Genomic DNA, 14,383 nt, shown 5'->3' with positions numbered 1-14,383 from the left:
TCCCTAAAACTATAAACACGTAATAACTAAAAAAAATTATTAGGTTAATATGATAGCGATGTGACATTTTACTTATTGTCGTATCTGTTAACTCAAATGGGTCAACATCCTATCCTTTGACGGACTGATAAGTTCGACTGATATACATTGTAAAATAAAATTAAGTATTTTTCAATAAAACTCTAAGGCCCCATATATGCTTTCGTGTCTATTTAAATATAATTTTTTTGTGTGTGCGCGCACATTAATAAGAGTTATTTCATTAATCAAATGAATTTTTGATTCAATTATAACTTAAAAATGTGATTTCATCAAATTTAATAATTCATCCGCAAAAAATATTAATGTTTACTAATTAGTGAAGTTATTAATTTTAACGAAATTTTTTACTTAATTTGAAAATTAAGCAAAAAAATTTCTCTCCTCCCACCATGTTTCTACTGTAATAATATTCATTTCATGCTTTTCTTTTTCTTTTTGTTTTATTTTATTTTCCTTAAACTATGTGCCCTTAATCTTGTATTGGGACACCTATAATGCGTTGATGTTGCTTTATGTGCAATCAATGTGATAATAATTAATGTGACATTAACATAACATATGAAGGGACCTTTTATTACCTAGGGAGGTTTTAAATAAAACAATTGAATCACATGAATATATAATTACAAATNTTAATTTTAACGAAATTTTTTACTTAATTTGAAAATTAAGCAAAAAAATTTCTCTCCTCCCACCATGTTTCTACTGTAATAATATTCATTTCATGGTTTATTTTTCTAATTACAAATTTGACAAGTGATCTTAAGAAATTTTTTTCAAAATAAACTTTATAGTTTAGTAATTTGATTGTTTAACTTAAGTTTCTAAAATTAACTTGATATATATATATATATAACACTTCGGGGCAATTTTGGCTTGTATTAGCTCTTCGATTTGTCATTAGAAAAATAAACCATAATTTCTAGTTTAAATCAAAATAAAATTGTCGATTTGATTTAAATCAAAATTAATTTTAACCAAAGTCAAAACAAGTTGAGTTGAAAATTGGAAAATTGAAATGGACAAATATTGCATCATCTTCTCAATTTGTTGGCTTTTGGAGTTAAAAGGGACAAAAACATTCATCCCTTAAGCTTCTAGTGGTTGCCACCTCACCATTAATTGTGTTGTCTCTCTCTCCCACTAAACCCACTTCCATACTTTTTCTCTCTCTACCAACTACTTTCTCTCTCCTCTCAATTTTACTCTCTCTTTCTATCTCTTACTTTGTGAACAAAAATATTAAAAGCATTAAATATGTTCTTTATAATTTTACTTAAAAAATAAATAAAATTTTTTTAAAAATCTTTCCTCCACGAAATAGTCAGCCAGTTAATTATTCATCATATGTAATATACGAACGTTAAAACAGTGATGAACAATTAATTAAACTGTCTGTATATAAAAAATCTTTCTGAATGTGATTAAATTTTTTATAAAAATATTCTGATAAAATAAGATAACTTTTATTTTCAGTGACTGTTTCTTTTTCTTTTTACAATTAAGGTGATCCTCTCTCTTTCTCTCTCTAGCCTTCTCACCTTCTCACAAGGTGATCCTCTCTCTCTCTCATAATTGATGATATATCAACTCTCCCCTATTCCCTCTCTCTCTCTATATATCTATATCTCAATCATAAGGTGATCATTGTATTTTATTTTTCATTCAAATCTCTCTCTCTCTCTCCTCTCTCCTCTCTCCTCCCTTATTATTAGGTGATCATATTTTCTTGATACCTCTCTCTCTCTCTCTCTCTCTTTCTCTCACCATGTCAAGCCCCTCACCTCACTCCATGGCCATCTCCAAATTGATCACCACCACCCTAACACTCCTCCTCCTCCTCCTCCTCATCACCACCCCCACACCAGCCACATCCGACGACGGCTCGTCGACCGAGTGCCCGTACCCGTGCCTACCTCCGCCGACCTCCGTCGCAGGCAACTACTACCCTCCTCCGCCACCGCCCTACGCTCCGACCGCCTACGGTTACCCTCCTCCTCCTCCTCAGCTGCCGCCGTACTCCTACTCTCCCCCCTCCTACGCTTACCCCGCGCCTCCGCCCCCCGACCCGATCCTCCCCTACTTCCCTTTCTACTACAAGCACCCGCTCGTTCCTTCGGCGGCGGCGGTCGCGGTTGCGTCGGCTACTGTTACGTGCATGGGTGCAATTTTGCTAGCCATTTTTGTAGCGTTTGTTCTCTCGTAATTAATTCACATTTAGGTATTTATGTTTATATGTGGTGTATATGTATATGTGTTTCTTTTGGATTTGCTACATATATATGTCTATATATATATGCACTTTGTGATCGAACTGGTAAATTAAAGGTGAGTTGCACCATGAGTGTATTCTCCTACTTATAACACAATGTTCATGTTTGTTACTCAATCAGGATCCTAATTTTTGTTGTTTTTTTTTTGTATTTTGTTGAATTAATTTTAGTTGGTCCTGGTTTAGGTTAAGAACGCACTAACAAATTTAGCTGAATAATCATTCATGTATTCAAATTTTACATGTTCTCAATCACAATACTTTTCTATAATGGGGTTTCCCTATGTATAATTTGATTTACAATTAAAGCATGATTTCATACTTGTGTAAATTTCAAGTACAACAAAATTTCTTGTGGTTTTTTCTCTTTTTTTTTTTTTTTGTTTTTAGGAGTTTGGTTGGAGGTCAAAATCACAGCTATTAAATCACAATCTTGCTTGGTGGCGTTTTAAATCATGTAATCATGTGGTCCTTTCATTTGTATATCAATTTAAAAATGGATGGCCATGAATTAGGATTGAAAGGAACCCACATTAATTAATTAACACCCTTATATGATTGACCTAGTCTAAAAACTTGGAAAAATATGTGGCCATGGTTATATAGAACATCCTCTGTTTGAATCTGTTGCCTATAATTATGTAACGCTTGCGCCAATAGTCCCATATCAGATAGGAAAGGAGTTTTGATTCAAGATTAAGCATTTTGTTCTGCATTTAAGCACATCGAGTTATTATTGCTAGCGGGTTGGGATTTCGAGGTCTAAACATAACTGAGTTTAAGCATAATATATGAGGTCTCGTACTCTAGTAATAATAACTGAACTTAAATATTTCGTGCTAGCGGGTCAGAACGATTCAAATTGAACTTATTAGGATCATAATAAGAAACTTTTAAAACCTTTTTTTCGATTATTTTCGGAGCTCACGTGTTTGTAGATTCTCTTATAAACACACAAGCGGGAGATTAAATACTAACCTCTTGATCAGCAATCCACATAACAACTGCTAGGCTAGCTGGTGATTGATATTAACTTTAAATATCCCTTTGGTTTATCATATATTTTTGCGTTACGATTCTTTTTGTCTTACTTAGAATTCCCGTTGTTACTATTTAGATATTCTATAAGGAACTCTTATATTCAAACATTTGATCACCTTCTCTCATAAATTTTAAATTTTAAATTGAGACTCTTATAAACCCTAAAACTGAAAACTAAGGTCTCGTAATGTTTTATTGGCACATATGAACTATTAAAATATTATTAATGAACAACACTTTTGTAGAATCTCCGATTGGGATAAACAGACTACACGACGAGTACGAAAGCTCTTAATGAGCATGAATATGATGCACTTAATTGGTCCTTTATTGAATAAGTACGTTTTAATACAACACATTCTTTGTGTCAATTAATCATCTCTATTATACATAAGAATGCCAAGAAAATGAGGACTATACATGTAACTAGTGCTACTCAAATCTTGTTGTTCTCTCTCAAAAAGAAAGGAAAGGAAAAGAAAAGAAAAAAAGAAAATTGTCTAACAATAGTTTCCACTTTTTCGAATATCAAAACGGGAGATCATGATCATCGCCGTTGGAAGTTGAGGACCTTGATGGAAAAGCCGAATAAAAAGGCGAAGAGGGCAGCAAAACCGACAACAGCGACGGCAACTGCGGGCAGAAAGTCGTGATGGAACCCGAAGTAGTCCTTCAAAAACTGGGATACCTCTTTGTCGTTGGTCATGGTGTCGTGTATGTCACCAAACTGCGACGTGACTAATCCGTACAGCGTCCACGATACGGGGCACGCCCACGAGTACCACCTCCACCACACTGGCATCCTCTGCAAAATAAATGGAAAAACAGAAAATTAGAATCTGCTCATTAAAACTAATCAATTTAATATTGTTTTCAGTAAAAACAAGTACTAGTTGAATGTAGGGGTGGCAGTTGAGGTTTGCTTAGTTGTGTTCATGTTCGATAGACATGTCAATTTGAAGAAACGGATCCTAAAAGTCCAAAACAATTACTTGTTTCATGTTTGATAGGTTCCTGCTGTGTTGATTTTGCGTTTCTCTCAATAAGTATGTGATATATTTGTTTAAATTAAGGTCATGTTCTTGTTTTGTGTTCGAAATTGTTGTGGTAGTTGCATGAAAGAATACGTGCAAGGATAGTGCGAAAATTTTGAAATATTGCAATATGGTGCTTGATCTCATATAGTATGAACTAGATCATTGTCATCGATCCATATACGGTTTAGACTTAAGGGGAGTTAAAAGGTCATTTTACATGACTGCAGATAGAAATATAGGGACCAAATCATGATAATTTGGAAGTTCCTAAAATTTTACCTATAAATATAACCAAAAATGGATATAAATTAGATAGAGAAACTTACAGGTCTGGGGATAATAAACCCGGAGAACAAATTCCAGATGCCGTAGAATGCAGAGGAAACAATGGAGGCAATGTTGTAATTTGGAGTAACTCCGACGCAGAGCATCCCATAGAATGTGAAGTAGAGGAGTGTGAAGTACATGAAGAATATGTACCAACAGAACTTTGCCGCAGTCCATTTGAAGTCGATCATGGCGTACACTATAACTCCGTATATCAGTGATTGGATTAGGACGTATGGTAGTTCGATTGAAACCTGCGAGTATTTAGCTTACATCAATCCTCATGTTCTACTGCACAAGTGTTCAAAGGAACACTGATGGTTTTTTTTTTTTTTTTAAAAAATATTAATTCTATTAACAACTTCTGGCTCTAGCTAGAAGGAAAAGCTCCAAATTGAAACTTCTGATTTTGACAGCTAGGAGCTTATTTGGCTTTCTCAATCGAAGTACTTGGATTCTGCTTCTTGAGTAGAGACATTATTTGAAAAAGCCCTAATGGCTTTTTTTTTTTCATTATAATTTTCCTTACAGCCTCTCGCCGTAGCTAGAAGCAGAAGCTACATACTGAGCTGCTGCTTTTCATGGCTAGAAGACTGGAAGCTCATTTTTGACTTCTTAAAACAACATCTAGTTGGTAATAGTCTTATTGTGCGAGAAGCTTAATTTGTACCTCTTTTCTCTTTTATTCTTATGTTCTCTTCTTTCATTATTACAATGAATTCTGGGCAACTTCTCACAAAAGAAGTGCTTATTATTATGAATGATAAATAAATTTACCTGTCCAAATGCATACGGCAATGCCGAATACATTCCTGCGGCTCTTTCTCGGTAGAAGACCGTTCTTTCAATGGCAACGACAGGTTGCACCGAAGAGGCGTATGAGATTCCCATGAACAGAACAGCAGCATACATTGAGCCCATGGCGTTGAATAGATCCTGTTGTGTTTCCCTACATCAAAGTTTTTGTCGCTGGATGAATGTTTTGAATCTAAAAGAGATAAAAAATAATGAAATTGTGTATATAGAGTTGAACTAGGCTAATCGAGAGTATTGCTTTTCGCATCACGATTCACAGGTGCATCAGTTAAAACCAAGAATCTTGACACGTACCGGGAATAATCAAATCATAGAAAGTACATCCATGATGTGCAATTGACACGGCAGATAAAAAATCAAATACTCTCGAGCCTAAGCTCAACACTATACAAATATGTTCCGGACAAATTTGTTAGATAAATGACATCCAAAAACATAAAAACGGGTCAAGGACAATAGTTACCATTTGTTACCGAGGCGCCAAAATATTGTGCCGAACATGAAGGCAACAATGAGAGAGAAGAAGAACCTCACGACAGTGTACGGAGGGTTCCTCCAATACGATAAGTATTGTTTCCAAAGACAAGCCATGCATTGAGAGAAAAAGGATTGAGAATACTGAGACGCGAAATATAGATCACTGGTACCAGGAGGGGGTGCGCTTAGTTCCTTAATCAATGCTTTGTTTCTCCTGCAAAACAACACCAAATTAATAACTCGTTGCAAATTTAAGTTTACTCAGGATTCAAGTGAAAAAAAAGGGTAAGCAATTCACTTACTGATACAGTTCTGAGTTCTTGTATGTTTCAGTGAAGTTGACACCCAATATCTCTTCTTGGGCCAGTGAGCTCACTTCCAACATCCATGTTGCAGGATTATACCCTGGTTTGATCTTACTAACCCCTCGAATTCCCTAAATTTGAAAAAGAAGGCCACATTTAGACTCACAAATAAGGTTTCAGAAAAATGGAAGAATATAAAGTGTAGTTTTTCTCGGTTGCCTCACCTCAAAATAATTGATCAGATGAACAGAATGGTGTCCTAGTGGGCCCACATATATCTCTTCTCCACCTCTCTTCATTAGAAAGAGCTGCAATTGTGGCACAAATAAAAATATGAACATCACACAAACTGATAAAGAGTTATAGATGTGTTTTTCGAATGTTTACTTTGATTTTTTGCATATATATACACCCTACAAATATGTAACGTTGCACAACAACCCTTGCAAAGCTGGCATGTGCGCTCGTGCCCCTGCTGGAGGTATCTATGCAGAAACAGTTTTTGCATGTATACATTGGCAGGGACAAGAAAGCAAATAAATATGATTTTCAAAGACATGCATGTAGATACCAACTTTGCAGGTAAATTTATGCAATCTCACTTATAAGCAGTGGTTAAAATAAAAATGATGTGTGTTTTACTTGTCTTTATCAGAAAGACTTTAGGTATGCTAAATCACAGACAAGATAAATAAATATGAAAAGTAACATAGACACCTTAAATCTCTTTTTTTTTTTTTCCACATTTATCTAAGGGAACTCAAAATTAGTAGTGCGACTGAAATAAAAAAGAAAATCCTTACCTCATCAAAAGCTTCAAAAATATCAATACTAGGCTGGTGAATTGTGCAAACGACAGTTCTACCAGTGTCGACGGTGTTTCTCACAGTCCTCATAACTATGGCTGCGGCCCTCGCATCTAGTCCAGAAGTGGGCTCATCCATGAATATGATCGAAGGGTTGGCCACAAGCTCCACAGCAATCGTAAGCCGCTTTCTTTGCTCCGTTGATAAGCCGTTCACACCAGGTAATCCAACGAGTGCTTCTCTCACTGGATTAAGCTCTACTAGTTCCATCACCTCTTCAATGAACATCTGCAAAAGAATAAAACTATTTTTTTGAGTATAAATAGCAAACAATAGCTCCTTTTGTTTCAGCAATAATAGCTAAATAACTCCATAGTTGTTTTGGCCGAAACAGGTTGTTATAAAATAACTCGGGAACAACTATCTCATCTCATCACTTGAATAACATTGTCCTATACTTTATCTCTATTTATCCTCGCAATCATTGTAGTTGTCTTGTGATTACAATTATTCCTGTAATGTCGAATCAAACATAGTGTTGACTTTAAACTAGTGATCAAACTGCGCCACGAAGAATTAACCATCTACCGATCGAGAACAAACCTTTCTGGTCTCGGAATCAACTTCAGGAGGCAGTCTGAGCCACGCGGAGTAGACGAGTGATTCATAGACCGTCACATTAGGAGAGTGGATATCATTTTGTTCACAGTAACCGGAAACACGAGCGAAGGTTTCTTGCTTTTTGGGATAGCCAGAAATGGTGATGTTTCCTTCTATGTACCCTCCGGTTTTCCTACCGGCTAAGACATCCATAAGTGTAGTCTTTCCAGCTCCACTTACACCCATGAGAGCAGTAAGAACACCCGGCCTGAAAGACCCACTGACTCCTTTGAGTAGCAGCAGCCTGTCCTCTTGAACTCCTTGTGCTTTCATTTCCTGATGTACAAAAATCATGTTAGAAAACCCTATTTGGGCCTTAAATCTGGGGTAAAATGTAAGGATAATTCCTATACTATCAAAATTTTCATACTTAGTTCCTGAATTTTCTGACATTTAACAATTGCATCCCTGATGATCCTTTTGCGGACCAAATATCCTTTTCATATAAAATGACCATTCTATCCCTTTTAAACTCGGTTGACAAAAACAGGGGGCTAAACGGTCAATATGCAAAACAAGAATCACGTGCAGAGCGCGTGAGATAAAGGAAGTTGGACTGCAATTGCATGAAAATTTTGAGGGAGTAAGAAGCAAAATCGTGAAAAAAAATGAGCACCATACATGCCCCGTTGCTCTTAGATTTACATAGAATTGTATAGATAGTGTAATCTATCAAGAGAAAGTACCGGCGGCATGTCGACCGAGTATCTTATATCATCAAAAGCAACTGCAAGTGGCGCAAATGGAAGAACCATTCCTCTCCTATTCTGATTAGAATCCTCAGCTGTTGTCCTTGATGAAGCACTATTCCTAGCATTTCTAGCGTTTCCTATTGTACACAATTGTCAAAAATAGATGAGAACCTTTAATTGTAAATATGTGTAAAATAGAAGCTACATATATATATAGATGTAATAGACTAACCTCTGGACGAAGAGACGCTATCGGAGGCTTGCCCTATGGTTTCCATTTCCAGCATTTCCCCAGTAATATTTGTATGCTTCTCCTTAATTGCTTCTTCAGTTAGAATAGGCTGAGCCTTCCCTAATGCTGCATGAGTGCATCAAAAGAAAATTTTCAGAACCAAATTTAATAAAATCCATGGAAAATTTTGAAAACAGAATGGAAAATCATCGACACTAACATTTTAGATAGGACAGTGCCACCGTGAAGAGAAAGTTGAAGACGAGAACGAAACCAACTAATGCACCGAGACCAATCCAATACCATTTTGCTTCTGTAAACATTCCGCGTGATTTCAAGACTGCTACGCCAAGTGTCTCATTTGTTGCAGGATCAATCTGAAAATATATATATATATTTCAGATACTAAAATGGAAAAAAGAGTTTTCTCCTTCTCTCTCTCTCTCTCTCTCTCTCTCTCTCTCTCTCTCTCTCTCTCGTTCAAGTTAGATTCTCTTACATGTCTCCATTTGTGTCCTAGGAACTCGTTCACTGAAATTGCGTTCTGTGCATACATGAGGGGGGAGATCCAGTAACCCCAGATCCACCAATTCCTAATCTTATCTGTCAATATATTCATACATAAAACTGATAAGTACATGCATTTAAAGTGGCAAAAATTACCAGTTTACAAAAATTTATTAAATCTTACCATGCGATAAGATGAATCCACTGAAAACGAGCATCACCAGAAGTGCAAAGGATGCAATTGTATTCGCGACAACCATGATCCTGCCTAATGCTGCGACCAATCTAAAGAGCCCAGCAGCCATTTGATTGACAAAGAGAAGCAGCAGATACTGCTTAAACAGCCTGTGCAATAACAACAAAATCTCTTAAAATTAGTAGAAGAAACACAGAATTTGAGCAGGATCTTGGCTTCTTGGCAAAATTACTTTCATAACTCTCGAATTATATGATTCCCTAGATGCCCTCAAAAAGTTAGAGGTATCGAAAGTGCCCTTTTATTTATCGAAATAATAAAAAAAGCACATAAAATATCACAAGTGCCGGAGAAAATACACTTGCCGTTTTCATAAATGCTCTCCGAAAGGGATACTTTTTGAGTATTTATGTATCTTTACCGATACACCCGAGTTATTTCAAACTTTTTAGTATAAATGAAATTAGCTTTTGTTTTTCGGTCCATCAAACTAACCTTCCTATGTTTGGATCAAAACCAATTACATAGTAATTCAAGAACACCGTGACCGCTGCCTCGATCATCGAAACAGGAAACTTAAGGATCCATGTTGGTATAGAATACGCCCATGCAGGGAAGAAGAGGTAGTCCCGTTGCTTGAAGAAGACAGGGAGCTTAATGGTGGTCAAGGCGAGCTCAGAGAAGCCATTGAAGTTGTGGACTATAATAGAGAAGAAGAGAGCACCCATGAAAACCACCCCATCATTCACATCCCTATGGTGCATGCGGGTTCTTAAGAAGAGTGTCATTAGAATGATTGTCAAAAAAGTGAGCTGCAGTCAAAGAATTACCAAGTTTTATTAGCGGCACATAATTTATTATAACATGGATTGAAACATAGGGTAATTGTAATACTAAAATTGCCAACCTGAACAGCCCTGAATATGTACACAAATGAATTTCTCTTCATTAGCAAGAACTCCCTAGCCGCGCAAGCTTTTAGCAGCTCCTTCTTTCTAAGGCCATACTTTGATGTAGTGAGAGAAGCCGGGTGGCTCTTGCTCTTGTCAAATGGGACCGAAAGCTCTCTCCCAAGCTTCTCACCGACATGGAACGACTGGAACGCCTCTGAGAACACCCTCACGGGAACGTATCGGTACGGCTCGGGATGGCGTACCCAATACTGATGCTGATCTTTCCTTGAAGTCACCTATAATTTACAAAAGAAAGGGGATTATATACTTGCTGTCACTGTTCAATTTAGGAATAGTTTTTAGGGCCATTCGGCCAAGCTGGATCTTCTGCTGCAAAATTGATATTTGAGTAGAGCTATATGAATATAACACTAACAAATTTTTTTTTAATCAAATTCTCCTAACAAACGCTAGTGACTTTCTGTTTCAAGCGTAGAATATTTTAACTTCTGCAACAGCACATGCTCTGGACTTTTAATTAGCCAAACACTTGGTTTATGAAAAACTCTGCTTTTCTGAAGTAGACGAGCTCTTCAAGAAGCGAAGCCTCAAAAAAGCAGATACAGAATACAGGAAAGCAACCATCTACTAGTTAACTTACTTCTTGTAAGAAGTCAGCGACGCCCTTCCTCTCAGGGCACTTGAACCCCATGGACTCAAAGAACTCAAGCACGTTCTCGCGCGGGCCTTGGTACACAACCTGCCCATCTGAGAGGAGGATTATGTCGTCGAAAAGGTCGTAAGTCTCCGGAGCAGGCTGAAGCAAGGAAATTACGGTCGTGCCACCAAGAATGTTGGTCATTTGCTTGAGAGATTTTACTATCTGGAATGTTGTGGAGCTGTCAAGACCAGTGGATATCTCATCCATGAACAGAGCTCTTGCTGGTCCGACAATCATCTCGCCTGTAAAATACATTTTGGGATGGAAAAACAGCAATAAAGATCAGTATATAGGTGTAGTGCATATTAATATAAAAGATCAGAATAATGAAGGAAAAAAAAAATTACCAGTCGTGACACGCTTTCTTTGTCCTCCAGAGATTCCTCTCAACATTTCATTTCCTACAATGGTATCGGCACATATATCTAAACCTAAAATCTGCATAGGCATAAACATGAGATTTAGGTTGTGTAATTTAACGATATCTTTCAATAACCACGTAGAACTTCTTCACAAGATGCAATACCTTGAGCACGTAATCAGTAATTATGCTTGTTTCCTGTCCTCCCATTGAAGCTGCCTGCAATTTAAATCAATTTGCACGAAGAACAATCTCTTCCATAAGAACACAAACGAAATTTCTAATTGAATTAATTCATTCAACTGTATATATCTAAAAGAGAGAGACTTTAGAAGTACAAAGAACTATTGAAAGAACTCTGAAGCTCACCTTCATGTAGACATCAATGTCAGGGTCGGGCTTGATATTTGCGGCCTTCTCCCTTCTAGAAAGCTCAGTTAACATATCTGTACATTAAGGTCAAAATTTTAATATTTGGTCAAATTAAACCTAGAACATATGATATGAGCTAACTATGCCAACGAAATTGAAGAAGTACATATGATATGAGCTAACTATGCCAACGAAATTGAAGAAGTTATACTTACCATATCGAGTACCGACTCCCTGGCACCGAGCAGAGAAAGCAAGGGTTTCTCGCACCGTCATCTCCGCAATGTGCAAATCATGCTGACTTATATAGGCTGCTGTTCTCTGAGGGACAAACTCATTCATCTCATGGCCATTGTAAGTCACCCTACCCGAGACCTGTTTATCATTTTTCGATTATAAAAGAAGATTCTTTGTGAGTTTCAACTCAGACCAAGATGTTGATTGGAAAGAAATTGAAGAGATTTTCAATAAACCCAAATTCTCGACCTTTAAATCCGAGCTAAGCTTTCCGGCCAGAGCCAAAAGCAGCGTGGTCTTCCCTGAGCCCGGAGGACCCAAGAGCAAAGTCATCCTGAAATTCATATTTTTTGTATATTTTTTCAGTGGAAACAACAAAAAGAATTAGCTTGATTCCAAGATGAATTTTTTCTTTGTATACCTCCTTGGCTTGATGATTCCGCTAACGTCGTGAAGAATGTTTAACGGCCTCTTCTTGTTCGGAACTAAATGTAGAACATTGGCCACGGCCTAAAATCATAGAAACCAAGATGAATTGAACATGACTAACTCAATAGAAAAAGGAACAACTTGCGCATTAACAGGTTCCCATAAGAAAAGTACCTCAAGAGCATTGAGTGTTGAATTGAGGAATGAGGGGAGACCTCTGTTTCCCACGTAAGCAAGAGCCTCGATGTTGAGGTGCTCGTACCGCACCTCAATCGTCGGGAAATCGAGTCCGACTCTGAAGATTCATACAGGAATTTCATCAAATATATGTTGGGCTTCATCAAAACATAATTGCCACAACATAATCTAAGGGATGGTTACTCCCACTGGGGTGGATCCTTAACCTTATTGCGCGGTTTTAATTTGCTCCTAAAACTTGAGGATTGATAGTTGAACATAACCAAAATCTAAGTAAAATCCACTAATGGATCAAGACGATAAAAGAAAAAAAAAATTGTAGAACTCCTCACCGATCGATCCGATCCTTGAGCTTCAACAGGAACCTCTCATTATCCTCCTCCGTGACGTGAACAAGCCTCTCGAGCAGCTTCTTCTTCTCCTGGAACCCCAAGCTGTCGATGTCGATCTCCTTGCGGATCCCCTCATCAAAAAAGATCCCCTTGCGCATCCGGCTGTAGGTCGGCAGCTTCTCGAGCGCCGCCCACTTGAGGGCCTCCTCGTCATCCTCGTCGCGCGACGACATCGAGAAGACGTCGTCCCCCCGCCGGAAGATCGAGGAGCTCGCGCCCCGCTGGAAGATCGACGAGCTGTTCATCCGCAGGCTCGCGATCCCATACCCCTCCGCGCCTGTCTCCATATCAAATCTTTACTGCTTCAACCCAAACAAGATCAACTTTAATTAACACCCAAACAAAAAGGTTTTTTTCCCCCTTTTTTGAGATTTTGAAGCTTCAGGGATTGAATTGAAGAGGCTCTCTTTACTCTCTCTAAGGTGAGAAAGAGATCAAAACAGAAAAATCGGGTTTTTTCCCCTCTCCACTCTCCTTCTCTCTCGAAAACAAGGCGATTTCAATCGAAAGAGGGATCAAATTTGCAGGAGATTGATGGAAATTGCAAAGAAAATTGCTGTTCTTTTCTCTCTCTCTCTCTCTCTCTCTCTCTGTCCACTCTCCTTTTTTTTTCTTGAAAACCAAGGCGATTTGAATCGAAAAAGAGATCAAAATTCTACGAAAACGATGGGATCAACACGAAAAAGAAGGGATTTTTGAGGCCTTGGGGATTGAATCGAGAGAGCTTCTTCTTTCCTCTCTCTCTCTCTCTCTCTCTCACTCTCTCTCTCTCTCTGAAAACGATGGAATCAACACGAAAAAGAAGGGATTTTTGAGGCCTTGGGGATTGAATCGAGAGGGCTTCTTCTTTCCTCTCTCTCTCTCTCTCTCTCAAGGGGTTGAGATGAGAATGGGTACTACTACCGCTAATGAGAGGGAATGTTGGAGTGAGGAGTTTTTAAAAGGGAGGGGGGGGGAGAGAGAGAGAGAGAGAAACGCGCACGGCGCACGTTAGAGAGAGCCCGTAAAGGTTGGAATGTTTTTGAATGGTCTACGGTTTGAATACAAAGCGTAACGCCAACGGTCAAAAATGGACTACTATAGTTGTGTTGACTTTCTAGGGCTTTTATTTATTTATTTATTTATTGTTTAGGGAAAAACATGCGAATCTAGTTTGGGGGTGAAATGTGGGGATAGTCCCTGCACTATTATGATATCGTAATTCGGTTTCTTTGCTCTTTGGACGTAAAGTAATTCGGTTTTGATCTTAGAATCTCAAAATGCTATTTGGCTGGAGCGAAATAGAAGAATCATTGAGAAAAAAAAAAGGGTACGCTGTGACAGTTGTTGGTGGATACACGCTCGTGTAGGGATCAGCGAAAGGTTTATTG

General features: G+C 37.9%; 2 protein-coding genes across 2 annotated transcripts; one reads left to right on the top strand and one right to left on the bottom strand.

The window, feature by feature from the left end:
• On the top strand, window positions 1,653–2,456 carry LOC109707615 (sulfated surface glycoprotein 185-like). The gene has a single exon (XM_020229025.1). It carries the CDS (start codon window positions 1,811–1,813, stop codon window positions 2,246–2,248), a length of 438 nt encoding a protein of 145 aa, XP_020084614.1. The 5' UTR covers window positions 1,653–1,810; the 3' UTR covers window positions 2,249–2,456.
• LOC109713950 (ABC transporter G family member 44-like) lies at window positions 3,647–13,930 on the bottom strand. The gene is made up of 24 exons (XM_020238268.1): window positions 12,954–13,930; window positions 12,598–12,718; window positions 12,416–12,504; window positions 12,244–12,328; window positions 11,973–12,132; window positions 11,755–11,831; window positions 11,551–11,604; window positions 11,372–11,462; window positions 10,965–11,266; window positions 10,318–10,599; window positions 9,906–10,222; window positions 9,399–9,559; window positions 9,207–9,310; window positions 8,928–9,084; window positions 8,708–8,833; window positions 8,470–8,612; window positions 7,727–8,059; window positions 7,121–7,411; window positions 6,542–6,625; window positions 6,315–6,448; window positions 5,999–6,226; window positions 5,497–5,668; window positions 4,719–4,973; window positions 3,647–4,160 (listed from the first exon to the last, which is right to left on the bottom strand). The coding sequence occupies exons 1-24, from the start codon at window positions 13,298–13,300 to the stop codon at window positions 3,903–3,905; spliced, it is 4,371 nt and encodes a 1,456-aa protein (XP_020093857.1). The 5' UTR covers window positions 13,301–13,930; the 3' UTR covers window positions 3,647–3,902.

This window comes from Ananas comosus, linkage group 1 (assembly GCF_001540865.1).
Source record: "Ananas comosus cultivar F153 linkage group 1, ASM154086v1, whole genome shotgun sequence".
In the NCBI taxonomy this organism is placed as follows: domain Eukaryota; kingdom Viridiplantae; phylum Streptophyta; class Magnoliopsida; order Poales; family Bromeliaceae; genus Ananas; species Ananas comosus.
Note: the sequence above shows the minus strand (reverse complement) of the source record. Positions and strands in the feature narration are given on the sequence as shown.

Bases quoted from the DNA above. Each gene is read 5' to 3' on its own strand.
- LOC109707615 (XM_020229025.1), top strand. From the start codon at position 1,811: ATGTCAAGCCCCTCACCTCACTCCATGGCCATCTCCAAATTGATCACC.
- LOC109713950 (XM_020238268.1), bottom strand. From the start codon at position 13,300: ATGGAGACAGGCGCGGAGGGGTATGGGATCGCGAGCCTGCGGATGAAC. The intron at 8,834-8,927 runs GTTAGTGTCGAT...GCACTCATGCAG, and splicing joins GGCACTGTCCTATCTAAAAT to CATTAGGGAAGGCTCAGCCT. The intron at 8,613-8,707 runs GTTAGTCTATTA...TGTGTACAATAG, and splicing joins TAGCGTCTCTTCGTCCAGAG to GAAACGCTAGAAATGCTAGG.